The 26,829-nt window shown below is 49.2% G+C and overlaps 2 protein-coding genes across 3 annotated transcripts; one reads left to right on the top strand and one right to left on the bottom strand.

Annotated features, from left to right (window-relative positions):
* Nucleotides 1-5,236: 5,236 nt before the first annotated feature.
* Nucleotides 5,237-25,876, bottom strand: LOC119093978 (CB1 cannabinoid receptor-interacting protein 1). Of its 2 annotated transcripts, none has more exons than XM_037217015.1 (4): nucleotides 25,827-25,876; nucleotides 20,781-20,958; nucleotides 8,960-9,104; nucleotides 5,237-5,868 (listed from the first exon to the last, which is right to left on the bottom strand). In XM_037217015.1, the coding sequence occupies exons 2-4, from the start codon at nucleotides 20,945-20,947 to the stop codon at nucleotides 5,704-5,706; spliced, it is 477 nt and encodes a 158-aa protein (XP_037072910.1). In that variant the 5' UTR covers nucleotides 20,948-20,958; nucleotides 25,827-25,876; the 3' UTR covers nucleotides 5,237-5,703. The 2 variants fall into 2 exon arrangements, with proteins under 2 accessions (XP_037072910.1, XP_037072909.1); XM_037217014.1 differs by lacking the exon at nucleotides 25,827-25,876 and adding an exon at nucleotides 22,525-22,596.
* Nucleotides 14,857-17,795, top strand: LOC119093977 (adenylate kinase 7). Its single transcript, XM_037217013.1, has one exon. It carries the CDS (start codon nucleotides 15,050-15,052, stop codon nucleotides 17,510-17,512), a length of 2,463 nt encoding a protein of 820 aa, XP_037072908.1. The 5' UTR covers nucleotides 14,857-15,049; the 3' UTR covers nucleotides 17,513-17,795.
* Nucleotides 25,877-26,829: the final 953 nt, after the last annotated feature.

Genomic DNA, 26,829 nt, shown 5'->3' on the forward strand with positions numbered 1-26,829 from the left:
GAAGCCGTTTTATTCACTGGGGCCTGGAGCAGTATTCGGTCGACCTCGGGACACATCTAACTGATCCCTGACTGCACGGCCGCCACAGAGATTTGGAAAGTTATGTTGCCCAATCTAAAGCAATATTAGTGGTACGCGGCGGGCACAACCATGTGCACACGATAACGTTGTGGAAGCAATATCGGTTGGCAATGTAAATCGCTCATCGGCTGGCACGATCTTTTTTGTTCAATCACCTCCTTACTGATCATTGCGAATTGCAGCCGGCCTCCCCGTGCCATGATAGTCCAAATACGGTAACCCGGAAAGGCTATTATCAGGCCACGAAGAGTGTGACTGTGTAAATTTGATATTGCGCGCACCTTAGTGTCATCCGCACAATTCTTTTACACGACTAGGGATTGTAAGAATGTGTATGGATCCTTTCATGACTGGAATAGCTATACCCTGTTGTGCACACAGCAGAGGCGCAGGATAGCCGTTCAGATGATCGCAGTACTTCCCCTTCGCACGTGAGATCCCAGTCCGGCGACCGTGCGTACATGAGCCGGGGCGTCCCCGTCGGCCGCGCCGCGAGCGTCGCGCGACACACCATTTCAGAGGCAGTCTTGACAAGTCGTGGTCTGTTTCTCCGCGGTTCTCATAGTGCCTTGGACATGTCCGTCATTAATTTTCACGGCAGTTGTTAGTAAACAGTATTTGTCGAAGGAGGTTTTAGGCGGCACGTCTTGTTGATTGTGCACATTTGCATTACATGCACCCTGCAGGCATGGTTGGGTTTATGGTCACTTTGAGTGATTGTTCACCCATCTCATTTATCAGATAATGGCTAAAGTTTCCGACTGTAGCGTGTGGTGTCTGCACTGTCGGACCAACAAGGGAATTGTGAGCTGGAGAGAAACCTATGTCGCGATGACAATGTATCTTCAGTCTCCTCCACGCTGGAGTCATCTGAGAAGGTGAGCGTCCAGGGGCTTATTTACATCATTATCTACTTTCAGCACTTGGTCGTTGACAGTGGTGGATCTTTTGCTAATGACGCAACATCGCGACGCTTATTGAGGAAGGGATTCCGCGCCAACATTGACAGCACCAAACATTTTGTCAGCGATTCACCTGCAGCGCTGTGAGCAGCATTCATGAGGCAGTAACTTTATGGGTGCAGAAATGAATGTCTCTGAAGATAAAATTGTCAACTTACCATGCAACAGCAAAGCAGCGAAATTTATATTGCTTCGATTACCAGTAGCCTTTTTGTTATTTCTCGGCCGCCGACTATTTCAAAATCACTTTTTCCAATCAACCTATGTGCAGTCAACGACCTTGTCATACTTGAACAAAAAAGGCCATGAAAAATGCCCCGATCGGCCAGCGCCATATAATGCCTCACGCCTAGTCGATCCCTCGCTCTCGGCCGTGGTTGGCATCGAGCGCGGCGTCGGCTGGCGGAGACGGACCGCGCGTGGGCCAGGTCAGGTGTCCGCGGACGAGAACGCAGGCGCGGCGCCGCGCAGCTCGTGACGGAGGTGGCGCAGCACCGGTAGCGCTTCAGGAGACCTACGTCCAGGAAACCTATGCTCCCCGGGCCTACGCCCAGGGGGCCTACGTTCACTGGACCTAGGCTCGCGTGGCTTACACCCAGGAGACCTATGCCCACTGGATCTACGCCCAGGAGACCTACGCTCACGAGACCTATGCTCACGAGACCTATGCCCACGAGGCCTACGCCCAGGAGGCATACGTCTACTGGACCTACGCTCACGAGAAATACAGCCAGGAGGCCTACGCTCACTATACCCACGCCTAGGAGACCTACGCCCAGGAAACCTATGCTCACGAGAACTAGGCCCAGGAGACCTACACTCACTGGGCCTATGCGCTTGAGGCCTACGATGACAGCATTCCCAAATTATCGAGTCACTGTTGGCTGGTCGGCTGCCACCTGTCGTGGGGAGGTAAACGAATACTGACTATTAAAGGCGCGATATAGCGATGCCTGCTGCTCCATGGCTCTGCGTCGCATCCCACCACAGGTACGAAAAAAGTGTGTGTATAGAGTATAGAGTGCGAGTATGGCTCACTATGCTGAGAACGCGATGGAAGACTAAATATATATTCGGCGCATGGCGCCTAAACCAAGTAGCCGCTAAAGGGTCTGTGGACTGGCGATGCGGCTTTGTCGCAGACCAGACCAGGCCAGAGGCCTCAGCGGGGTGTCTGCTGAACTGCCATTGGTGACGGATGATCTGAACAGTTCTTGGCGTATCTCTGCCAATTTGCCCGAAGACTGCGGAAACCTGTCCTTCCTTCCGGGAACGGTCCTTTCATTCTGAGCGTGTGGGGAGGAGGCAAGGGGAGGGAGCGAGCAGCCGGGGTGGTAATACCCGGCTGCTTGGTCTTGCCTGAGACGTTAGCAGTTTAAGTCAGTGGCGGATCCAGGATTGCTTCTAATGGGTGACCACACAACACTGTGGGCCTCTGAGGAGTTTTGTGGCCTCCCCAAGACAAAAATATCCGATTGCGGCAATTAAATTCTCAGATTCTTCTTTCCTATATTGTATGGGAAAACTGAGTGCGCCTTTGCGCAGCCCTCGCCAACGAAGGGTGGTGCGTATGTGCACGCATAGAGCGTATTAAAATTCTTTCGATCATGGTGGACCCTGAAAGTGAAATTATTTTGGAGAAGACATGACAATATGCCCGTAGCCAAGGCCAGCATGGGAGGCCACACAGTTGAAAAAGGATCCTATGACGGCGAAAAGCCCCTCCCAACACTGCAGGATATTGTTCAGTTATCAATGAAGGGCACCGCTTTCTTTGTTATATGGTTTTTACCGCCTAGAACTGGAACAGAAGTCAAAAGTCACCGCGAGATCATTCAATCACGAGAGGAGACGCGAGATACACGAGATCACACGAGATGCAACCATTCGGGCCCCTCTTCGAGCTTCCTCTAACAAAGCCAGTGACGAAATCAGGGCCACTTGCCGATGCATGGCCCCCTATTAGACACTGTGGGTCCCTGAACGACACGGGGCCCCGATCATTGCTTCAAGGACCTTGCCCTTGAAACAAAGAGGAATGCAAATCGTGGGCCCCATTCTGCCCCTGCTTGGGAAAAGGGACCCTGGGGTTCCGACCAACACAGAGCCGAGTGTTCGGTGTTGGTGGTCCCTGGCCGACATAGAAGCCCGCACAGTCTCAGCGGTTCTCGGTCGGTGCAAAAGACCCTCTGACTGATATTTCACGTCACGGCCCTATGGACTGGGACCCTTTATGAGACCTATATCCAGCTTTTTGAGTCCTTACACCCTTTAATCTGGCTTTTGATCGTCAGTTTTGGTGGGCCCCGGGCCTCTCTTCGGGCCTTATTGAACACTGCCCTTGATCGCCCCTTGCCAACACCGGGCCACCCGTTTGGCCCTGTGAATCCCTGACAGATACAGAAGCCTCGACCAGTGTAAATCGCTGGCGCCCGTTTTGTCGGTGCTCAGGTGGGCCTTCAGGCTCATACCGACGCGAACCAGACTGTGCAGTACAGGTGATGTCGGACCGACATATACACCCTCATTGAATTAAGAGTCCCCGATCGGCGCAAGGGGCTCTGTGGCTGGCATTGGAATGTCCGGCCATGCCAGCCGGGACTCCTGAATAGGACCATCACCCGGCCTTTCGGGCCCTTCGAGCTCTTAAATCGGGCCTCTAATCGTCGGGCCCGATTTGGGGGGGGGGGGGGGGGCGGCGTGCCCCTATACCCACTGTCCGCGCCATTGTATGACAACGTGAGTTAAATTTGGCAGCTTAATGTCAAAGTGGAGCTCGATAATTCATCCTGAGGGTGGTTCCGGCTAGACGACTAGCTGATGGCTAAACTGATGGCTAATGACGAACGCAGGGTTTTGGTTTGGACTTTGATGAGTGAGTGTAAATGATGGGATAGTGCAAACTACACCATCCTCCAAATGTGCTGAGAATGTGATGCTCAAAAATGGCGATTGCCACAAATTTATTGACCATGGGAAGTGAAATCTGGGACGTCTAAAGCGCGTAAAATTATCTTGGGCAGTAGTGCGTAGAAATTCATCGCGACATATGCAGCTGGTGCTATCTACGACGAGGTGCTATCAGCTTTTGTTTACCCTCTCCACGGTAGGTGGTGACGGGCCCGCCAACAGTGACTCGATAATGTGGGCATCATGTCGTCGTACGCCTCCTGGGCGTAGGTCCAGTAAGCGTAGGTTTCGTGAGTGTAGGTCCAGCGAGCATAGGCCTCGTGAATGTAGGTCCAACAAGCGTAGGTCTTCTAAGCAAAGGTCCGGCACGCGTAGGTTTTGTGAACGTAGTTCCAGCGAGCGTAGGCCTCGTGAGCGTAGGTCCAACAAGCGTAGGTCTTTTGAGCGTTGGTCCAGCAAGCGTAGGCCTCGTGAGCGCGTTGGTCCAGCAGGTGTACGTCTTTTGAGCGTAGTTCCAGCGAGCGTAGGCCTCGTGAGCGTGGGTCCGGTAAGCATAGGTCTGCTGGGGGGTAGGTCTTCTGGGTTGTCCCCGCAGCACCGTTGAGTGCCGCTCATCCAGCGGAGGGGCCGACGGAGGGCGGGCGCTGTGTGGTCCTGACTCCTGTCTGAGGCGGCTCCAGCACGGATCATGCTGCTGCTACATGCTTCGCTGCCGGACGCCTGGACGTGCGGTCCGGACGACGTACTCTAAGGAGGGCTATCAACTGCTAAATGGATTCTGGTATGTGGTATGCGAGCTTTTTTTATAAATTTGATCCGAACCCTTTTGAATGGATGGATTTCTGGGATCAGCGCTCACGCTAAGCAGTGCTTGTTGCGTGAGCTCTGACCCCCACCATCCGATCGCGCAATCACAGGCAACGGCAGAATTTAGTGGCGAAAGCTTAACGTGCCGCAATGCTCGGCACGGTCCGTCCTGCCCTCTGACGTCAACTGACCTTTAGCGCGACCGCTGCCACCGGCCGCAGGCCATACCCGTCAAGGGCAAATAGCGAGCGCCCTAAAGCGACTCGAACCCACCCAGCCACGGGTGGGTGGATCGGAAGGCAGGCGCCCTAACCAACTGAGCCACCGGAGCTTCGTGCGCGATTCAGTGCAGATATGCTTTAGGGTTAGAAGGTGCGCACCTAGTCAAAAGGCTATCAAAGCTACGTGAGGACTGTGTTCATCCGCGTGGCAAGCTCTGCACGTCACTGACTTTCTGATTGCAAACGCCATCGGCATCATACCAATCTCACACTTGCGCTATTAAGGGCAGGCGACGCCTTAGTAAAGCAGCACATAGTGACGAGCGTCATCACTGCTGGTCACCATGACACCATCACCGACCGATCTGAAGCAGCACATAGTGACGAGCGTCATCACTGCTGGTCACCATGACACCATCACCGACCGATCTGAAGCAGCACATAGTGACGAGCGTCATCACTGCTGGTCACCATGACACCATCACCGACCGATCTGAAGCAGCTCATAGTGACGAGCGTCATCACTACTGGTCGCCATGACACCATCACCGACCGATCTGAAGCAGCACATAGTGACGAGCGTCATCACTGCTGGTCACCATGTCGCCGCCACCGACCGATCGCACACTGATTGACACAAATACACAAAACAAGCACACCAATCTGAGAAGACCACCACTACTAGTCAGCGCACCGGTACACCGTCTAATGACACCGTGGCCTTATCGGAAGGTCTCCTTCACCACTTCGACGGCGGACGGGTCAGCCAGCTCCTCGCAGAGGTACTCGATGCAGTGGAAGTTAGAGCCCCACTCGCTGTGCTGCACGTTGTCCTTGTCGTAACACTTCAGCTGTATCGTCAGGCGCAGGTCGCCGGCATCCTTCAGCTGTGAAGCGCCGCGGCCAGCACGGCCAGGTCAGCACGGCGCGGCGTGGCATGCCGGCGAGATCCGGTGACGGACAGCCGGGCGGCCGTTCGAGGAGCGCCTTTCCGTCACGCCCGCAGCTCACGCATCGCGTGGAACTTGCCGAGAGTATTCCACTCGTGCATGGGGTGCGCACTCAGTCAGATTAGCTTTCGAGCATAGCATGATTACAGAAGACGGCCGGTGACGCATATGCTGATATCGTAGCATGCGCGAGCCCTTTATAACCCAAGCGGAACCAGTACCACTCGGGAAGGGAACTACTTGTTCTCGTTATCTCCATTGATGGGGTTCTCCATAGTTTGGGTCCCTAAAAGAGACTGGATGAGTGAGTATATATATATATATATATATATATATATATATATATATATATATATACATGTCTATATACATGAGGCCAAACGATTCTGAAATTTAACAGCGTGGAAGAAACATGGCAATCAGATACAGAACACTGTCACCCTAATAAAACAGATTATGTTAGACAGAAGTAATAGTCATATTCCTCGGAGGGAAAAACCAGGGGAATGGGGAAATGGATGCGTTGATATTTAGGCAACATGCTTTTATCGAAACAGATGGCAAAAGTGCATCAAAATTGCCTATAATGGGCAATTTTGAATTCGCTTCAGCTATTTGTTTCGATAAAGGCATGTCGCCGAAATATCAACGCAGCTATTTCTCCATTCTCCTGGTTTTTCTCCGAGGAACAAGGCTATTACTAATGTCTCATCTATGTGAATAATGCTCCTCGCTAATGCACTGAGCAACTTGTAAAAATTGTGTAACTCACTTTGTTGCCTTTGATTCTTACATCTGAGTCAGCCCATCCTTGATTTAAACAACATGCTGGACTTAAATTGATTACACCAATCCGCCATAAGGTAAAGGACCAAACCAGTCAAATGTTCAGTGCAGTCATTACGCCTAAGTGCAATCAGAGCTGTCCCGGATTCCAGTCCACTCTGCGCGCCAGAGTCCATCAGACTCCACCCACAATGACGCACAAGCCTGTTTACTGCGTTACGACCACGGGGCTGTGTCTCGAAGAGCGTACGCGTAATTAACGACTAGATATTGGACTACTCTGCACTCTTCAAAGAACGAACGTTATTAGTCACTCAAATACATAAGTCCCCTGGCATGGCCTCACAAAGAATGTTAACGGCGCTAACTACTCGAATGTCGTAACTGACAAATATTGACTTCCAATCGTCATAGGGTCCGTATCGTCCCTGAACGGCACCTCCATAAAACAAAGCCGGGAAAACCACAGGAATGCATTCATGGGTTAAACAGTTTCGCAGGGAACTTCAGCGCGGTTAATGTTGGTCTGCTGAATCAAACGACAGCACTCTCCTCTCTGGGCACGCAATGCATATCAAGACATCGCCAAAAAAACAGACGTGACTTGGATTCATCGAACACCATGTTAAAAACGCGGGGGCGGGGGTGCGTTGTATAGATGGACTTATATGGGTAATGGACTTTGTTGACGGCTTTGTCAATCTCTTTCCTTCCCCCCCCCCCCCCTCACCCCGCCCCACCCCCCATCCCCAGACCTCACACATGAGCCAGTGGCGGCTTTTCGCCGGGCATCGACTAACCTAACTTCCGAAGGTTAGCAAAATGACCAAGTCTGACCCTCTCAGTGCTGCTCGGCTTAGTGAACGCCGCTTTATGAGTGAATCAGGTGTTCGTGTAAGCCCCCGGTCGCCTCCAATCATCCTCGTCACGACGACCGTACATTCCCACGACGACAGATGGAACTAGGTGCTGCCCCACCTCCAGCCTGCGGCGCGCGGCGATTTACTGGACGTGCTTTTTAGCGTGCTAGTCATTTGATGCGTCCATGAAGTCGTGTGGCACACATGATTACTTTTTATGTGCCAAACTACATGTGCATGGGGTCATTCTGGGACTCCTCGCTTGTTGCCGCGTGCCGTAGGATGTTACGGGAAATGTGAGATATATACGTCAGCCTCTCTCTTCCCGGACATTTGGGATCGGGCATCACCAAGATTTCCTTTTAGTGTAAATAGATGCGCACGAATGTCATGATGCACCAGTATGGGTACAGCACCAGGATGAACACAGTACCAGTATGGGTATGTACCAGTATGAGTACAGCGCCAGGATGAGCCCGTACCAGTATGAGTATGTACCAGTATGAGAGCAACGTAAGGATGAACATAGTACCAACATCAGTCTGTGCCAGTATGAGAGTTTGTACCACCAGTACCAGCTGTACCAGGATGACTGAAGGTGGTCCGCTGTTTGTGCGGACGTCCGCATTACCGATGTCCGGTGGCGTTGGATAAGTAGAATAGCACGAGAAGGGTCAAACTAGGTCAAGTTCGTGCCAATGTGCTGATCTTTGCAGGTCAAACCAAGCAAAGCCCGGCAACAGCCGAAACTGGTTCATGCGTGGGGTCCAAGGGGGGCTTGAATTTTGAACATTTTGAAAAAAGGTGATCGACCGTGAACATCCACCAATACCGGGTCGCATGGTTATCCCCGTGTGTTTTCAACAAATGTTTTTCGGCAGCATTACAACTCCTTATCCCTTGGGTAGAGAATGGCACCATAGGACACCGCAGACCTGGACCTGGCTGCATGGTAGTTTTCAGCGAAACCGTTTGCAAATGAATACGAATCCGAATGTCAATATATAACTATGCTGTGCCTGCAAACGTTGAAAACTTAGCCCTGTGCTCAAAATGGTTTACAACCTGATCAAACCATATCTTCGAGAGCACCAAGTCCGCTGTCCGGCGAGCTTAAGCATGAAGCGCAGCTGACGCACCTGATACCGCATAGCGGAAGCCGACCGGCTTCGCTCCAGTGCGCGTTGGCCGCTGCCAGTGGCTCTTCAAGGCCCGCCGATAGGCGCGCCCGAACCGCTGCAGCAGGCAGCGTCAGACGGAGCCGCCCCGGCCGGCGCACGGCGCGCCCGAACCGCCGCTATCGCTCGAGCGACGGTGCCAAGAAAGGTTACATGGGTCTTTTATCGGCAGAATCTCGCGCGTTAGTCCGGAGCGATCCCTACCGTGATGAGGACGCACACCTCCCTGCGCTGGCCCTTCTTAGTGGGATCGAAGTCCTGGGTGTGGAAGAAGCTGGAGTAAGCCGAGGCAGTGCTGTCCCGTGTCACTTCGCGCACCTCCAACAGGCCACCGTTGAAGTTCACCGATCTGGAGCGGCGTCCGTCCAGTCACTTCTCTCATTCACTCCCAACGGATTGCCGGCACGCAAACCAACGTCCGTGTCCCAAGTCACCGCAGCATGGTCTTTGCTACGAAATCGAACGCAGTGGTATACAGATTCATAACCAGACGTTCATAGATCGCGTGAAGACTACGCGCACTGACATAACACTGGTTAAGAATATTGCAAGCCTCCAAAACTTGTGTAGATTTGAAGAGGTATAAGCGAATGGCACGTGTAAGGAGAGCCGTTGGCAAACGTTTCAGGACATCGTAGATATTTGTAGTTACTCTGCTCTGAAATGACACACCATTTTTAATGACACGATATCAACACGTCCGTGTGTTGCATACCATACAGTCTCAACCATTCGCTACAACGCTGACAAATGCAGTGCCCACACGATCAAGAGTTACTCTAATATTGCTTTAGTACAAAAAATGTATTTATTGCGACCTGCAACCAGCGGGGGTGTCCTCTTCAGAACTTGCAAGTTTGCAGGCAATGCCGGAGGGAAGGGCTTTCCACAAATGGCGTCCGAAATCTGTTTTCCTTTAATTTTGTAGTACGATTAGAGTGTAGTCAGGTAGACGAATGAAGTGGCGAAAAGCCTAGAGCCTGACAGACGCGCTTGTATTTCACGTCCGACTCAAGAACCTTTTACGAGAAACGAGGCGCCGTATTTGGTGCGCCGTGCGCGGCTCCGGCCGTGACGGCAGTCGTGTTCGGGAAGTGCAGAGGACAACACGCATCTGACACCAGACGGCATGCCAGCTCAGTTCACGGCATGCAAGGATCTAGCGTTGAGCCTGCTGGGGGTTCGGCAAGGGAACAATCAAACCGCCAGAACAGCGACCCTGCCAGTGGTGCGACTTCCCACGCACGCGTACTGGAAGAGTACTCACGTCGACACCAGAATGGTTCTGCATGCATTCGGTGCAGCCTAAAAAGATCATCGCTTCTTTTTTAGACAACGCCCTGGATTGAGCAAACATGAAGTGGCACCCGCCAAACGCCAGCGTGGAGGGGCAGGCTGCAGTGGGGCTCCAGATAAATGATAATGAACATCAGTCACTATCAGGGATGTGCACAGGATTTGAAAACAGACAGGGCGCAACTAAAAAATGTGAACGATATAAACAATATTAAACGATGCCCAATCCCAAAACGGTGATGTACGGTCGGCATTAATGGTTGCTTTGTGTTGGAGTATTGAAGCAGTTGAATAGAAAGGCAACGCAAGTGAAAAATAAAGGCCGTATCGAGAGCATGCGTTGGCTGCAGTAAAGGCAAACAAACTAGAACCACTATCGTGACGGATTCAGGCCCTCTCCGTCACCAGAAGTGCTGGTCATTTCAGCCGTTTGGACCGTTACCTCTTGGAATATTGCGCTGTACCTGGGCACGCAGTGAAAGATTTACGTGTGTCGTGAAAAAGAACCACCTAACCTTCGGTATGCTACAGCTCGAGACAATCTGTACTGTTATCAAAGATGCACGAATTCTGTTAATCACATTCCCTCCGTGTGAACATGGAGTGGTGGCGAGTGAGCAGACACAAAAACTGGCGTTCAAAGGCGGAAGCATGCCGTCCAGACACGACTGCCGTCAGCGACGCCCCTAGCTGGGGTAACCCAACATTCGGTGCAGATGGTATAGGCACCACAGCCAGCCAATGTCTTATTTTCAGGGGCTTGGAAATAAGGGGCCTGGGGGTCATGGCACACAACTTTTACAGAATGTTGAACATTAATCCTCTGTTGCTGCAGGGAAGGAATTGAATTAAAAATCATCAGGTATTGCCAGTTTTCCTAAACGTTGCTACGGTTATGCGACGTTTGTTCAGTGCGAAGCATTGAAAAACTGTCAGCCATTACAGGTTCTGGCAGGGATTGGCTCCAATACCTTGGAATCATCTTCTGTGCATTACACGCACCAGGGTAGCTGGCTCACGACAAATTTGTAAATATTGTTTTAAAGCATCCAAATTATGTAGAGCTCTACGGTTGGTGTAGAACGCCTGTAACAGCGCATAGAATGGAGGGGCACCGGTCGTCCGTCATTTGCCGGTAACCTTACCGATCCACCGGTTTGATATTCCTTACGAGTTCGGTGCGTGTACGGATTACGGGTTACGGGTTACGGGTTGATGAGTTCACGGGTTCGGCATTCATTACCGATTCACCGAAATATGAATAAGACAGCACTAATAACCTTATTCCTCACAGAACAGCCCGGACAATGCAGAGATAGACGCCTTTATTACCGATTCACCTGAATTCGTACGCACTCGGTATTCATTACCAATTCACCGGGATATAAAAAAGACAGTAATAATAACCTTATTCCACGAAGAATAACAAGGGGAATGGAGAGATACACTTTATTGAAAGGAATACCGGAAGTAAATCCAAAGTTGCCTGCCGGTCCTGCTCGATTTTCAGCTCTTTTTGGGAAACAGCAAACATAGTTTTTGCAGGTAACCAACATTCCGAGGACCCGACAAGGCGCAGCTGCCAGCCATTACTTTGGTAAGGTGTATATGCAACTAAGAATAAGAATACACGAAATATACGTGTTCATGCAAACAAATTCAACTAAACAAGCATCACACATCACACACCATTCACACATGCAAGCGATATTAAGTAAGCAAGCGTGGCGCAACACGCATCACTTATACATGCGAGCGATTTCAATTTAATAGGCATCACGCATCACGCCTCTGGGATCACTCATAAATGCAAACAGTTTTAAGCTAGGGCATATCAGACATCAAAGCCCTAATCACATTCGCATAATCGGACATGATGAGCCCTGTGCGTTAAGGTCTGGTCGCCGACTTCTTATCAGAATAGATTCACTTTTTTCCTGTCTGGATGGTCCTGTACTCTGCAGATGTCCTTAAGCTCTAAAGTGGGTAAAGGGTTCGAGTATCTCTAGATTAAAAAAGGTTGCTGAAAGACGTATTCTCTGTTTTGTATTTAGCGTCTCGTAGGTGCTTATCATATTTCAAACGAATAGGGCGCGCGGACTACCCGACATAGGCTATGTCCGTTCCACGTTTCTTTATACAGTTTGCGCTCAATTTCGCAAACCACCTTTTTCGCGCGCACACCCTTTGAAGCCCAGACTTGCATAAGTCACCCATTGTTCTCTGAAAGCTTAGGCTTCAAGATGGTAGATTTCACCAGGTCTCTTTTAAGCTTATTGACGTTCTTCCAAGCTATGCGTACGCACATTTTGGATTTTGTAGCGATATGTTTGATTTTCCAAAGCAAGTGTTCATCTAAGTGAGGTAGTATTGAGGATCCGTTGTCGGACGGGGCGTGCTCCTGCCTCTTACCACCCATCCCCGCCGTGCTCTAGGTTGTTTTACCTCTTCAAACATTCTATGTTAAAGTCGTGAAGAATATCCACCGCCCAGCAGAAAAATGCACCTTATTATGCTCTTTCTTTCTTTTTCACTACTTGAGTTATTCAGAGCCCCGTAAAGCATATTTCGAATTATATTGTGCTTGATAAAGAGCTCCATTTTAAACGTTGTGCAGTTGTTTCTCCTTTCTATTGCAAATAGTGTATCCAAATATCGGACGCTCTTTCCGTCCCTTGCATGCTCCATCGTAAAGGCCAGTGTAAGTCTCTGGTCTCTGTTCAGGCGTCTACACTCCAGCATGATCATCGATGTATCTAGCTGAGAAAGCTGGTTGAAATGGGCTGGCGGCCAGGGCTTTCGTTTCCAATTGGCCTAAAAATAATATCGCCAGAGGAGCCCACGGGTTCCTCATTGTTGTGTCCAATTTCTGTCGATAGCAGTCATCTCCTAACGATAAAACATATCCTGGAGATACTGTTCCAACAGACCGCAGATATATTTTTTGATAAACAGAAAGCATCAATATCATGGAAATGTTTGTCTACCTAGTCTACCTTGGTCTACTTCGGCCTCATTGACTGGTACACTGCCATATCAATTGACCACATCTACACTGAAGAAAATACCGCCCTCTGGCACCCTTTCCGCCTGTAAATGATTGGAAGCCGTTTTAAAAATCTCTCGTGTCCCACAGATAAGTGGAAACAAACCTCAAAAGCTCATCGAGTGCTTTGTCTAAATGACACCAGGTTTTTCTGTAAACCGTCGCACGCAGATATGAAGTGTCTAAGCTGCACTGCAGGCTTGTAATCCTCAGGTTCCCCATATAACACGTGCGTTTTCATGTATCTAGGTGCATGATTAATGTTTCAGTTACGTTTTGTGCTACATAATACACTATGTTGTACATTCTTCCTGGATATTATGGAAACAAGGCTTGCAACCGAATGCTATAAAAATAGCAGCATAACCAAACCTGTGAATACAAGTAAGTACCTTAACTCACTGATGAATATGCAAGAGCACCACGATAAAGGGCCAAAATACGATCACCTAACAATGTTTTGTTCAGTATAACACCAGCGCCGCCACTGTCATCGCTCCGGAGACTGAGGAGCTACACGTGAGTGCTGTCATATGACGTTCGATGGCGCAATCAAGCAATGACCTATTAGGGAGCAATGTACTAAAAAGAGAAATATAGAATAGAGAAGTAGACAACTAACTGGAGAAATGTTGTTGTCTGGAGTAGGTTTTTTTATCTAAAAGCATACCATCAGTTATAAGTGAGCTTAACTCATAATATACGATGCTTGCTTCAATATCTTCAAATGTGGAACATTTCCTTTAGTGTTGTGATACCAGATGTTTCGATCAGGTACTGCATTTTGCAAGTCCATGTACGGTTAGTGCCTAGTGGATACCAGAAAATGAAAGCTTAACTTGGCTTTATCGACATCCTCCATCCTCAACTTTTCTTCTCCCTTTTCCAACCCATTCTCAACCAATGACCCCGTTTCCTCAAAAGGAGATGCCTTCGTGAAAGCGATGGAACGTTGTCAAATGAGATAGGGACTAGTTTCCGCATTCGTGTGGTATCGAGATGAGGGTATGTTGGGACTATCTCTTAGAAGACTGAACAATAGTCCCATGTTGGGGCTATCTGTTATAAGACTGAGAGATAGTCCCAACAACATACCATTGTTGTATGTATACAATATCGTGTGCACCATTGTTTTATATATACAACAATGGTGCAATCGTTGTATATATACAACAATGGTACACACGTGCGTGTGTGCGTGCGTGCGTGCGTGCGCGCGTGTGCGTGTGCGTGTGCGTGTGTGCGTGTGCGTGTGCGTGTGCGTGTGCGTGTGCGTGTGCGTGTGCGTGTGCGTGTGGTGTGTGTGTGGTGTGTGTGTGTGTGTGTGTGTGTGTGTGTGTGTGTGTGTGTGTGTGTGTGTGTGTGTGTGTGTGTGTGTGTGTGTGTGTGTGTGTGTGTGTGTGTGTGTGTGTGTGTGTGTGTGTGTGTGTGTGTGTGTGTGTGTGTGTGTGTTGTGTGTGTTGCAAAATCCCCTATGCAAGAAACTGCATGAGCCATGCACATAACATAGTAAGTTCTACTGCAACTGCGGATGGTACAGGACAATGACATGTATGCCGTAAGTGCCGTTATACTTAAACGCTTGATAAAGTCAGGGTGAAAATCACGGTGAAATCAATAAGCGACATTCTGACGCGCGTGTTAAATACAGCTCATTCTCTGAGCGGAGGGACCATGATAGAATGTTGCCATGACAACACTTCGCTAGCTTCGTCCACCACCAAGCCTGCTGCAAATAAATTCCGCTGCATCAGTCGAGTGCGCCAAGTTTCGGTCAAAACGATCAAAGCATGACAGTTTTGCTCCACGTAATGCAGACGCCAATCCGACTTTAATTGGCGTATTCTAATAGTGTCCTGATAAACTGGAGCAGCATGGACTGCCGCTGATAAAAAGGTCACATATTAGCAGCTTAAGGAATAAGAAAACACAGCACAGCTTAAAAATCGGATATGTCTGAAGCCGAAGAGGAGACGCCAATACCAGCGGAAGACACCCACGTCTTTATCAGTGCGCTAGATTCGTACATTGGTAGAAACTTAGCTGAAATCTTCTCCGGACAAATACAAGCGGTAAGTCCCGAAGAAGAGGAGGAGCTTGAAGAGGAAGATAAGGTGGAGGAGGAAAAACCGTCTTCTACGAAAATTCACGGTGTGCAGAGAGAGCAAAAAGACAGTGGTATAAGTGACTCTGAAACCGTTCTGACCTCCTCCCAGGCCACCGATCGAGATACTTTGTTGGCTTGTATGGAGCTATGTGAAGTAATAATTTACGACATCACAGTTGGAGGACAGGACATGATCGACGAAGCGACATGGGCAGTGGAAACGCTACACGACCGGCTGGAACTGTGGCCTAAGAGGAAAACATTCATTTTGATATCAACCGTAATGACATGGGCAAAGACCAAGCCCGTAGATCCAGATGACCCAGACACTCCATTCACTGAAGAAGATTACCGAAGACGTCGAGCTCATCCCCATTTTCAAGAGCATCTTAAATGCGAAAAGACAACTTTTGCGTCGGGAAAAACCAACAAGAAGAAATTTAAGACATACGTGATAGCTGCTGGAGCAACATTTGGAAAGGGAGAAGATATTTTCCACTCCTGGATGAAGCAAGCCTGGCACAATGAAAAAGAGCTTACTGTGTACGGTCGTGGTAATAACGTTATACCAACCATTCACGTTCTGGACCTTGCTCAACTGGTCCAGTACACATACGAGAAACGCCCGCCATCGCGCTACATTTTGGCCGTGGACGGGCTGTCAAATACACAGCGCGAGATAGTGAAGGCTATCAGCATGGAACTTTCAACGGGCCAAGTAAAAAGAGCGGACAAAGAGGACATTTTCCTCACGGATATGACCCTTCTGCATGCTGATCTGATCACGAGTGACCTTAAAATGGAGGGTATCGTTTTTGCTGACGACATCGAAGAGAGAAGGTCTGAAGAAGGTTTCGTAGAGGGCATTCTCAGTGTGGTCAAAGAATACAAAGCGGAGAGAAAACTACAGCCTATGCGCATATGCATCTTGGGACCCCCTGTATCTGGGAAAACCTTTCTGGCACAAAAGCTGAGCAAGGCGTACAAGCTTCACCACCTGCGCGTGGATGAAATAATAGAGAAAGCAATCAAGGATCTGGAGGAGATCGCGCACCCGCCGATCCCAGACGACCCACCCGTCACGCTCCCCGAAGAGAAGCAGAGCAACGAAGAAGCTGGCTCGGAGCAGCAAGAGGAAGAAGAAGGAGAAGAACAGGAGCCTGAAGACTTCGAGGAAGAAGTAGAGGAGGAGGAAGAAGACGAAGATAAGATGACCCCCGAAGAGGCCCAGGAATTACTGCAGGATATCAAAGATCAAAGAGAAGCTAACAAAAATGGTCGATTGGATGAAGCCACAGTGCTGCAATTCGTTGAGGATCGGATTAGGTCCAAGCCTTGTCAGAACCAAGGATTTGTACTGGACGGATATCCCAAAATAACGGAACAGGCAGAGGGATTATTTGGGGCGGATGAGGAAGCAGATGACATTGGTGAGGAAGACGAACCCCAATATAATCGTGCGACGATGCCAGAGCTTGTGATCGCACTGAACGGAACCGATGAGTTTTTATGTGAGCGGGCAATGAATCTCCCGGAGGAGGTTGTGCAGGGCACCCACTGGACGGAGGACGGTGTGCTGAGGAGGCTGACTGAGTACAGAAACAACAACAAAGAGGACGTCAGCGTGCTGAACTTCTTCGACGAATTGGAAGTGCACCCATTGGAAATAAACATATCCGACGATACCAGCCCTGAACTGGAAGAGGAATTCCAGATGATCTCTAAGAAACTGGGGCCGGCCAGAAACTATGGGCTGACGAAGGAAGAGGCGGAGGAAGAACATCAACGCCAAGAGGAGGAAAGGACAGCGAGAGAAGCACGACAGCGGGAAGAGACGGACCGATGCACACGGGAGGAAATGGACAACCGAAGAAGAGAGCAAATGATCTGGATGGAGAAAATCACGGAAGTGAAGCTACAAGAGCTGGAAGCGCTAGAGGCACGGTCTTTGCCTCTCAGAAATTACTTGATGAAGCACGTGATACCAACGTTGACTCAAGGTCTTTTAGAGTGCGCTAAGGTGAAACCAGAAGATCCTGTAGATTTTCTGGCCGAGTATCTGTTTAAAAACAATCCGCAAACAAACCTAGTGGAATGGGAGGAGCTGCAAAAAAGCAAAGTGGAGGAAAAGGAAGCAGCAAGGAAGGAAATGATGAAGACGTGGCTTGCAGATGCTAAGCCACCTGAAGGCAACGACACCGGGAATGATCAGATGGAGCCGAAAAAAGAGGGACTGGAGTCGACCTCAGCACCTGAAGAACAACCGAAAACTGCTGAAAAGAAACCAACAGAAAACGAGACGGGTTAAATGCTCCAGCGCCCAAATTTACATGAAGTGGCAACGGATTGCATGGGAAGATAATTTATGCCCGCAGAAGCATCATAGGTTATTAGTGCCGTGGACATGCTGTATTACAACGCGCATCTGTAGCCTGCTTAATATGTCGTAAGGGAACACTTGTGATAGATATGGACTGCGCCGGACGACGTGTTTTGCGTGCTGTGGCAAAAATGTCAAACGCTTCCAAAATTGCATCGCCTATTACCTTATTGTGAGGTGATGGAAGTATATTACAAGTGAACAGTCCGAACTGCTTGTCATTACCACACTGAAGTGTCCATCGTGCACTTGGTGGCAAATCAACTCCGTTCTCCTTTTTGTGAGGCCTCCGTATCATACCTGGCAGCCTGCGCCCATTCCCCGCAAGGCGCGCTGGTATCTGCATCCACCAGTCGGCGGCGAGCGCTAGACTGGCGCGGCTGGACCCGACCCCGGCCACTGGGTCACTAGCTGTCCCCTTCGGTCACCGACCTTTTGTAGACTGAGGCTCGGTCGCTAAAATATGCTCGTAGTTGTTGATGTATTCTTACACTACTCTGGACATTGTATCGTGCGTCCGGTAACGATTATATAGCATACTCTTCTAAACGTACTTACGGGTGCAGGTCATCCCGGCCTGGAAAGCAGACGCGTCCACCTACACCTGCCTGATGATTACGAGCGAAGCCACAGGCCCAGCGAATCTTACCTGAATGATCACCTGGGCGGCGTGGTTACATGGTGCCCATTCCAATGCAGGAGGGAGGTGTTCGGTTCAAGCCCAACCACAGCAGCCTTTTTCTCGGACGACTCCTACCCAGGGGGTGGCAAGGACCGGGCAGTGATCGTCCTGCCGCGGGATTAACGCAGTGCGAGCTAGCGCTCGCGGCCGTATGCTCACGTGCATGGTATGGCTTTAAATAGATCCCTCGGTGCAGTGATCCAGCCCGAGGGCGCGGCCTCACTCTGGGCCAGTGCAGCTGTCCTCTGGCCACCGGACCCAAGGAGGCTTGATAGGCCCGCTGCGCACATGCCGCGAAAGCCTCCTGACTACTGTCAAGACGGTCCTGACTGCTGTTAGTGGGTGATCAAGATGGTACTGACTGCTGTTAGTGCGTGATCAAGATGATCCTGACTGCTGTCAATGCGTGGTAAGGATGGTCCCGAAAGGATGCTGAGAACGTAAAACCTCTGCCGTGTAAAATGTAAAATGTATGCGTGGGCCTTTCCGTGCAACTAATCCAAAAATGCTCTGTGATACGGCACCAACAATGTGTAGGTCTTAATCAAAATATGTGACGATTTTCTACTCCAAATTCTTGGTCGTGGCGCTTTCTTAAACATATATTTACATACAGTTTCATGCAGTTTTAAGCAGCAAGCCCAAATCCTCAAAAATCGCGTAATGCAAATCGCTGGGCATTTGCAACAGATTGTCTAATCTGGCGAGTTTCTGCGGCAAAATCGTATTATCGCCGCGACTTCACCCCCTTGCTGGATCAACATGAAAAAGTGGTATCTTAAAATTTCGAAAAGGCTGAAAAACACCGGTCAAAGCCGCGTCCATGTCTTGACGATTCGGTTTCGCAGCGAGACGGGACAAACAGATCCTGAAGGGAGGAACAAGATAACCGTATTGATAAAAGCATGAGTCGATGTGTGCAGACGGTCACGCGGTCTCGTGCGCAAACCTAAATCCCTGTTTTGGGCGTTTTTAGCGATTGACGTGGGATCTCAGCACCCAGACCAGATGAAAACGTGAAACCGACTGCACGGTGTAGCTGAGTGTATCAGCCGCAGTTTGCGCACGGATCTAAAACTGGCTCCACAGATCTATTCGTTCGCCGGTAATCGACCGAGAATCGGTCAGCGTCGCCTTTTTTGGAAATCTATATCGGATATCACACACTATGTCAAAAACAAGGGTACGCTTAGTCGTCAAAACGATACAGGTGCCCACTCTACTAACCGTCACCAATATCCACGCAAAACATCTGCGTTTTTCCAATACTATAGCAAAAGCTATAATAAATGCGCATTTGTCGATGTCCTGCCTTAAAACTGTAAAGTCCGACTGAAGCCGTCAGCCAGACCGGTCAGCCTGGCCAGTCAGTTTTTGGGTATAGTTCTTGTCATTACGGGCTGGCAACAGTATTGCATCAGTGGACCTCAGCCTGATAAATTCGGATGACAGGCAGACTGAGCAGCCCTTCTCTCGCATCGACGAAAGCTGTCAGTGTCAATATCAGAAGACGTCTGCGTTTATTCACTTAGTTCTTGGCATCATCTTCATAACCCCTGCCACATATACTGTCACGTCTCATATCAGCCCATTCGTCGCGCGTCGCACAAGGCGTCTACCTGCAGTTGTTGCTAGCAGGAGTGTCGCAAGGCGTTTACCTGCAGTTGTTGCTAGCAGGAGTGTCACAAGGCGCTTACCTGCAGTTGTTGCTAATAGCAGTGTCACAAGGCGTTTACCTGTAGTTGTTGCTAACAGGCGCTTCCCAGGGCGTTTACCTGCAGTTGTTGCTCGCAGGAGTGTCACAAGGCGTTTACCTGCAGCTGTTGCTAACAGGAGTGTCACAAGGCGATTACCCGCAGTTGTTGCTAACAGGGGCGTCACAAGGCGTTTACCTGCAGTTGCTGCTCACAGGGGTGTCACAGGGCGTTTACCTGCAGTTGTTGCTAGCAGGGGTGTCATAAGGCGTTTACCTGCAGTTGTTGCTAACAGGGGTATCGCTTTCTAAAATCGGTTTGGGGACCGATCTAATAAAGTTGACCTAACCTTCCTCTAAATTATTATTTCTCGCCAGATTGCGGCCGCCGATTTGAGACGTACCTGACGTAAAAATTTAAACAAAGAAGGAAATGACCGGTTCCAAAATTGTTTTGATGTCGAGGAATGACTTCCCATTTGAAACCAATGTGATAATGATAATGACACTAGATAACAATGGCATTACCATGCCATGCGTTTAGACACCTAGTGTAACAACAGTCCAAACACTTGCTGTGTTTCATTGGCCCAGTATTCCATTTTTACTCATATGCATTGGGAGGGCTCGGAGGGTCACTGAGGGAGCTCAAGTCAGCATTGGGGGAGGAGGGTGCTCAGGCTCCCCGCAAGCATTTAGGGACACGCCCGGTTGCTAGTCTATGATGGTCTAGACAGACATTCCCAATGCAAGCTGACAAACACACCCAGCCGAACACCAGCAACGTGGAGCTTACAGAACTGCAGCAGGTATGTACTCACTCAACGCCTCTGGGTGGAGTAAAGGAAAGGTCCATCCTATACTGGCACTTGCTGTTGAGTTTGATGGTCTTCTCGCGCTTGAAGCGCTGTCCGTCCGTTTTATAGAACAGTGGCTGTCCGCCGGGCTCCTTCTTCATAGATAGCAGGACCTTGAAGCTGTGCTTCATCTCCTCTTGGTCTGACGCAACAGGTACGGGTCAGAGGGCGCTTCTAGTTATGGCAACGATAACATGTTTCATGGAAGTGCATCTTGGCGCATCGAGTTTGAAGGGAAGCGAACCGAACAATAGATTTTAGAACGTTTTCAATGCGGAAAGTTTCTTGCCAGAACGTCACTGAGACAACACGGTACATCTATCATCCCACTCTTAACAGCTTATCCTTTGACCCTTTTCGATCAGCTCGTTTCGCTATAAGCTGAATATTCAGGCCTGAGGGAGAAATTTCGCAGAATAAGTTGGTCTGAATGGGAAAATGGCTAAACCTGATCACAAAACACCCCGAAAGCAGTGTTATTGTCATATGTGGCCCAGCATATTATCAAAGTTAGAGACCGTCCCCCCCCCCCTGCGCCCCGAACTGAATAGAAAACCACAGCCCTGTGCTAGCCGTTCAAGATCTCAAGCCCTGGGCGTACAGAGGACTCAGCAACGACCCCAGATTATTCTGGGTGTACGAAGGTCTTCCCTATTGAGGAGCGGATACACATTTAGCCTGATGTTAAGCGTTCCAAACACTAGTAGCAGGGCTTCTGACTCCGTTTATAATCTTAAGTCACGGTTTCAATCGTGATTAAGCCCATATATCAAATCGTTCTCTTAGTGAAAGATCTTCAGAAATTTCCTTGGATCGAATGAACTACTGCAGTCAGCTGGGCGTGGTACATATGACCAAAAGCGTCCAACACCAGGAGTCATCACTCGCCCAATGCGAGACCTGATGAATGGCCGGAAATGCGAGCCGGCAGAAATGAATCCATTCATCCACTGCCTCGCGTTCCTAGAGAACCGGCCAGAGGAGGATGATTAACGTCCGGTGCCATGCTCCTCCTAACGTGTAGGCTGAATGCGGGCGGGGCTTCACATCTGATATGAGATGAGCCATAGAAAATGCTCGGTACGATTCACCTTGGCTTCACATTGCACTGGGCACTAGCGTACGAAAATGCTAATTTTGTAATTGGGAAGTCATTGGGAACGAGCTCACACTAATATACCTATAATACAAGACATTAGGGTAGCGAAAAAACGCGGATCTAACGATTGATTATGAAGCTGATGAACAGCGCATGCATGCACTTCCAAAGCATCCCGAATCAAATCCCTGGGGCGTCCAGCTCACATTGGACCAACCGCTAACAGATGGTGTTTGTCCAGGACATGGACAGTCCAGGACATGAATGTCCATGCACAGGACATTCAAAAGAAAGCACACTCACAAAAAGCACGCTAACGCACGTGCATGGCTGACAGGGTTTACACAAACACGAGTCAAAACTTAGCACAAAGAACAAAATGACAAGCGTTGGAGAGCTGAGCTCTCACATTCAGCTGTATCACGGCACGGTCAGAAGCATCAGCGTCAGCTGAACAAGATTTCCGCATCAGGGTTGGAAAAGGGTCGGGCTGCAGCGAACAGACGCTCTCGGCGAGGGAACCCCTATGCGTGGACCCCACACGAGAGGACCCCCCGCGATGAGACCTCGCACAAGTGGACCCCGCACGTGGGAAGACAATGCGCCTACCGACTGCATCTGTGGGCGGTAGCTCTTCCATGGCTGGAGGTTGGCCAACACTCGGTCCGGATGGCAGCTGGGCGCGGGCTGCACTGCCGCGGCTCGGCGTCAGCCCCCCCCCCCCCCCCCCCCCCTCCCCCGCTATCACCTCCCAGCCGGCAGCTCGCGCCGGCAGTCAGTTCGGAGGCGACGGGTGGCGCGCCAAACGGCCGCCGCCGCTCTCGGGCGCGGCATAGGGTCGCGCCATCCCGGGCCGAACGTGACACAGTCGGCCGGCTCGTAAGCGCAGGAGCCGCGCCCGCGCAGCCGTTGGACGTGCGATTTTGACAAGTCGTTGCGGATCTGGCCGCACGCCGCTGTGGAAGCTGTAAGCACTCGGTACCGCAGGCTGACGGACGCTGAGTAATGCCCGTTTTGTCCGCGGCCCACGGCTTTGGGACATTTATTACTTTATTGCCCTGATAACTCAGTTATCCACGGGTGGCCCCTAGATAGACCAGTGTTCGTTGTACCGAGTGCATAGTGCAATCAGATGTCCATGTCCTGCTTCCCAGAACCAAAGAATGTCGGTTTGCTAAAGCGAAGAAAACGACACAGCTAACGCACCGGGATGTTTAAATAAGCTGTTGTTGAAACCACGCATTTGATCGCGAACATTTCGAACACAAATTCAGGCAAATTCACGTAATTCGATCTCACTGTCCCGTGCTAGGTCACGTGACATTTCTGTTGGGCCAGCACGCGCTGTCTCACGTGGCCGGAGCGGACGTGTTACATGATGGCGTCTTCTGGCGGCGGCTCAATACAGCCGCGCGTGCACTAATCAACGAGACAGAAGCAGGCTAGACCGACACCAGATGCTGAGACAGACGGCTCGCAGAGTCGCCCACACCGAAACTCCGTAACACCGGCGGAGTGTGGATGTCCGTCAAGTTAGCGTTGCATTCGTATTCATGTTCATTATCGAGTCCAGATTTCTAACAGGAGTCCCCCAAGTCAAACCCTCTGAGTGATTCACGAATCTGCAATCCTCGTTTCCCTTAGTCACTTGGTTTGACCTCTGTAGGTCACTGAAATGTCAAAACTTGTATACCCTAGCATTTCTTCGTTAACGATGAAATCCAATGAAATGGATATTGCAGTCATTTTTATGATGCCCACCTTCGTTACGCCAGCAGAAGCTCACTCTCGAGGTCAGACGTCAAGTACACATGAAATGGGTACCCTGACCTACCTTTGTTCATGAGAAGATGCAACAAAATGGTGTGATATTGATGCCCATGCTGTCCTCTTTCGTCACATTTGCGAAAAACTAGCTTTCATGGTCAAAGATCAAGGTCACACAAAGGGCGGTACTCTAACATCTATTGTTTTACCAAAGAAAGACAACAAAAGAGGTGGCAAATAATGTTCATCATATTTGCTTTCGTCACATCTGCCAAAACTGACTCTCAGGGTCAAAGGTAAAGATTCCATAGATTACAAAAAACGCGGTACCCTGACATTTATTAGCTAACTAAAAAAGATGCAATAGGTGCATAATAGTAATGCTCGTTATGCCCACTTTCGTCACACCTAGAAACGTCTAGGTCAAAGGTCGAGGTCACACAAGTAGTAATTTAGCAGTTATTCACTCACCCAGGAAACACAATTAGACGAGTATGATGCTGACGCTCATGACGCCTAATATCCTCACACAAGCGAAAACTATGCATCAAAATTAAAGGTCAAGCTCACACCAAACCGGGTAATCCGGAATTTATTCCTTCATTAACGATATGCAGCAAAAACCAAGTGACATTGAAGCTCACGATGCCTGCTTGCGTCCCACATGACAAATTTACCCTTAAGGCCGAAGGTCAAGGTCAAGTGGTGGGCGGCGCTTTCGCGTGCTCGTTTAACGCAGAAACACAGCAAAATGGGCATCGTAAAGACGCCTTGGCGTCCAAATTCGTTCCACATGAAAAATAGCTCAGGGTGAAGGGCCAAGGTCACACAGTATAGTGGACGTGATAGTGGTGCTCGTGATGTCCACTTTCGTCACACTCGCGACAACCAACAAACAAGGTTAAAGGTCAAAGCCGCGCAGAGCGCAATACTCTTGCATTTTTCATGCACTGAAGAAATTCCAAAACGTCACGTCATATTGATGGTTGTGATGTTTGTTTCCGTCAAACTTGAAAAACTAACTCGGCACCGCATTTTGTGACCCTGACCTTTGACCCTAAGTTAGTTTTTCCATACATGACAAAAACAGACATAACGAGCAGCAATAAAACACGACTTTTGCTGCATTTATTTACTAAAGAAATGTGTGGCAGGGTACTGCGGCGCACGTGACCCTGATCTCTGACCGTGATACTAGCTTTTCCCAATTTAACGACACTGAATATTACCAAAATCAATAAATTAGCATTTTGTTGCATTTCTTAAGTGCACAAAAAATGCTAGACCACCGTGTTTTGTGTGACGTTAACATATGAACTTAGTTCTTCAGGTGTGGCGAAAGCGAACATCCTGAGCATTTATATGATACCCTATTGTTGGTATTTATTCAGTAAACGAGCATTTTCATGACACTACATTTTGAATGTTCTTAACCGTTGAATAAAATAGTAAATGTTTTCAACCTTGACGAAATAAAACACGACTTCCTTCCTGTAAAGCACGACATCACGGGCATCAATAAAGCACCACTTTTGTTGCATTTCTTTGGTAAAGAAATGAAAGTCAGGGTACCGCGTTTTTGTGGGCTTCACATCTGGCCTTGAAAGGTACTCTTGCTAGGCATGACGAAAATGGACATTACGAGCACCTACTTGACACATATTTTGTAGCATATCTTAAGCAAAAGATTAAATTCCAGGGCACTGTGTTTTGCGCAACCTTGAATTTTCACCTAGTCACTTTGTCAAATGCAACGAAAGCAGGCATCACGAACATCGATATGATACGATTAGCGTTGCATATCTTTGGTAAATGAATGTATTCCATGGCACAATGTTTTTGTGACCTTGACCTTTGAGTTTGAAAGATGCTTTTTGCTTGTGTGGGAAAAGCAGAAATCAAAAGCATCAATTTCATACCCGTTTTATTCTCTTGAATGAGCGAACAAGGCTAAGGTGCTTTTTTCTGTGTGACCTTAAACTCTGGCCTTGATTAGATTGTCATGGTACCGCGTTTTGCGTCACCCTGACCTTAGGCCTTGTGAACTGGGTTTGGTTGGTGTAACGAAAGCGGGCACAACGAGTACGAGTCCACCTGAACCTCTTGTATCGGATTTCTCTAATAAGGAATAAATCGTAGCTTACCGTACTTTGTGTGGACTTGATTTGTACCGTGAAAGGAAGTTTTTGCAGATCTGACGAAAGAGGACATCACGAGCATCAATATGACACCTTTTCTGTTGCACTTTCTTTAGGTGGGAAGAAATACCGGAGTATACCATTTTATGTGACCTTGACGTTACCTTTTAAGAACGTCCCTGCAGGCATGAAAAGCAGACATCACGAGTATCAATATGATACCCATTTCATTGGCTTTATTCGGTAAACAAAGCAATGCCAGGGTAACCAACTTTTGACCTTTCACTGGCCTGTAGAGGTCAAGCTAAGGGATTAAGAGAAAAGAGGACAGGAGATTCGTAAATAACTGAGTGGGTCAGGGCTGAGGGGACTGCTGTTATAAATCTGAAGTCGACGCTGTATTCAAATACTAATACGATGCCAACTTAACGGACATGGAGCATGGCATGCAAACTACTACCGTTGAATAACACGCACTGGCTTTGCGACGTCGGTTAACAAACATGTCCGAACGGAGGTAAGCAAAGAAATAGCACTGGTCAGTCGTGATTAGCGAGAATGCCAGCAGTCAATATTAAGGTCATGTAGGAGCGGCAAAGGTACAGATAATGCACCAAACCGATGCTGATGACCATCACCGCGAGAACAAAGAGCGCAGCCATTGTGCCGCCCACTGTGTGGTAGCGGCTATCTGCAAGGGTTGCGGCAAACCACACAGAGCAGCTTGACATCCCACATCGCGTGCAAATCAACTCTTCCGATCAACTCCTCTAGAGGCAAGGGCAGGAACCCTAGTACGCTCTCCTATCCATCCGAACGGATATAGAAAGACAGTCCAGGTTTTAAAACGTGGGGATACTTCTCAGTACCAGGCCACGACGTACCATAAGGGTGGCTGCCAGACCGCTGCAACCAATACACCCCTATCACACTCCAACGCGACGTAGAGTTTTCATCCATACACGGCGATACAGACTTACCATCTGCCCACAGCAACACCGACATACCA

Source organism: Pollicipes pollicipes, unplaced genomic scaffold (genome assembly GCF_011947565.3).
Source record: "Pollicipes pollicipes isolate AB1234 unplaced genomic scaffold, Ppol_2.1 Scaffold_4002;HRSCAF=4701_pilon_pilon_pilon, whole genome shotgun sequence".
In the NCBI taxonomy this organism is placed as follows: Eukaryota; Metazoa; Arthropoda; class Thecostraca; order Pollicipedomorpha; family Pollicipedidae; genus Pollicipes; species Pollicipes pollicipes.

Coding starts and splice junctions, on each gene's coding strand:
- LOC119093977 (XM_037217013.1), top strand. CDS start 15,050: ATGTCTGAAGCCGAAGAGGAGACGCCAATACCAGCGGAAGACACCCAC.
- LOC119093978 (XM_037217014.1), bottom strand. CDS start 22,555: ATGGAAGAGCTACCGCCCACAGATGCAGTCG. Junction 20,959..22,524: donor ACCGCCCACAGATGCAGTCG/GTAGGCGCATTG, acceptor CTGTTGCGTCAG/ACCAAGAGGAGATGAAGCAC. Junction 9,105..20,780: donor ACTCCACCCAGAGGCGTTGA/GTGAGTACATAC, acceptor ACGCCGCTCCAG/ATCGGTGAACTTCAACGGTG.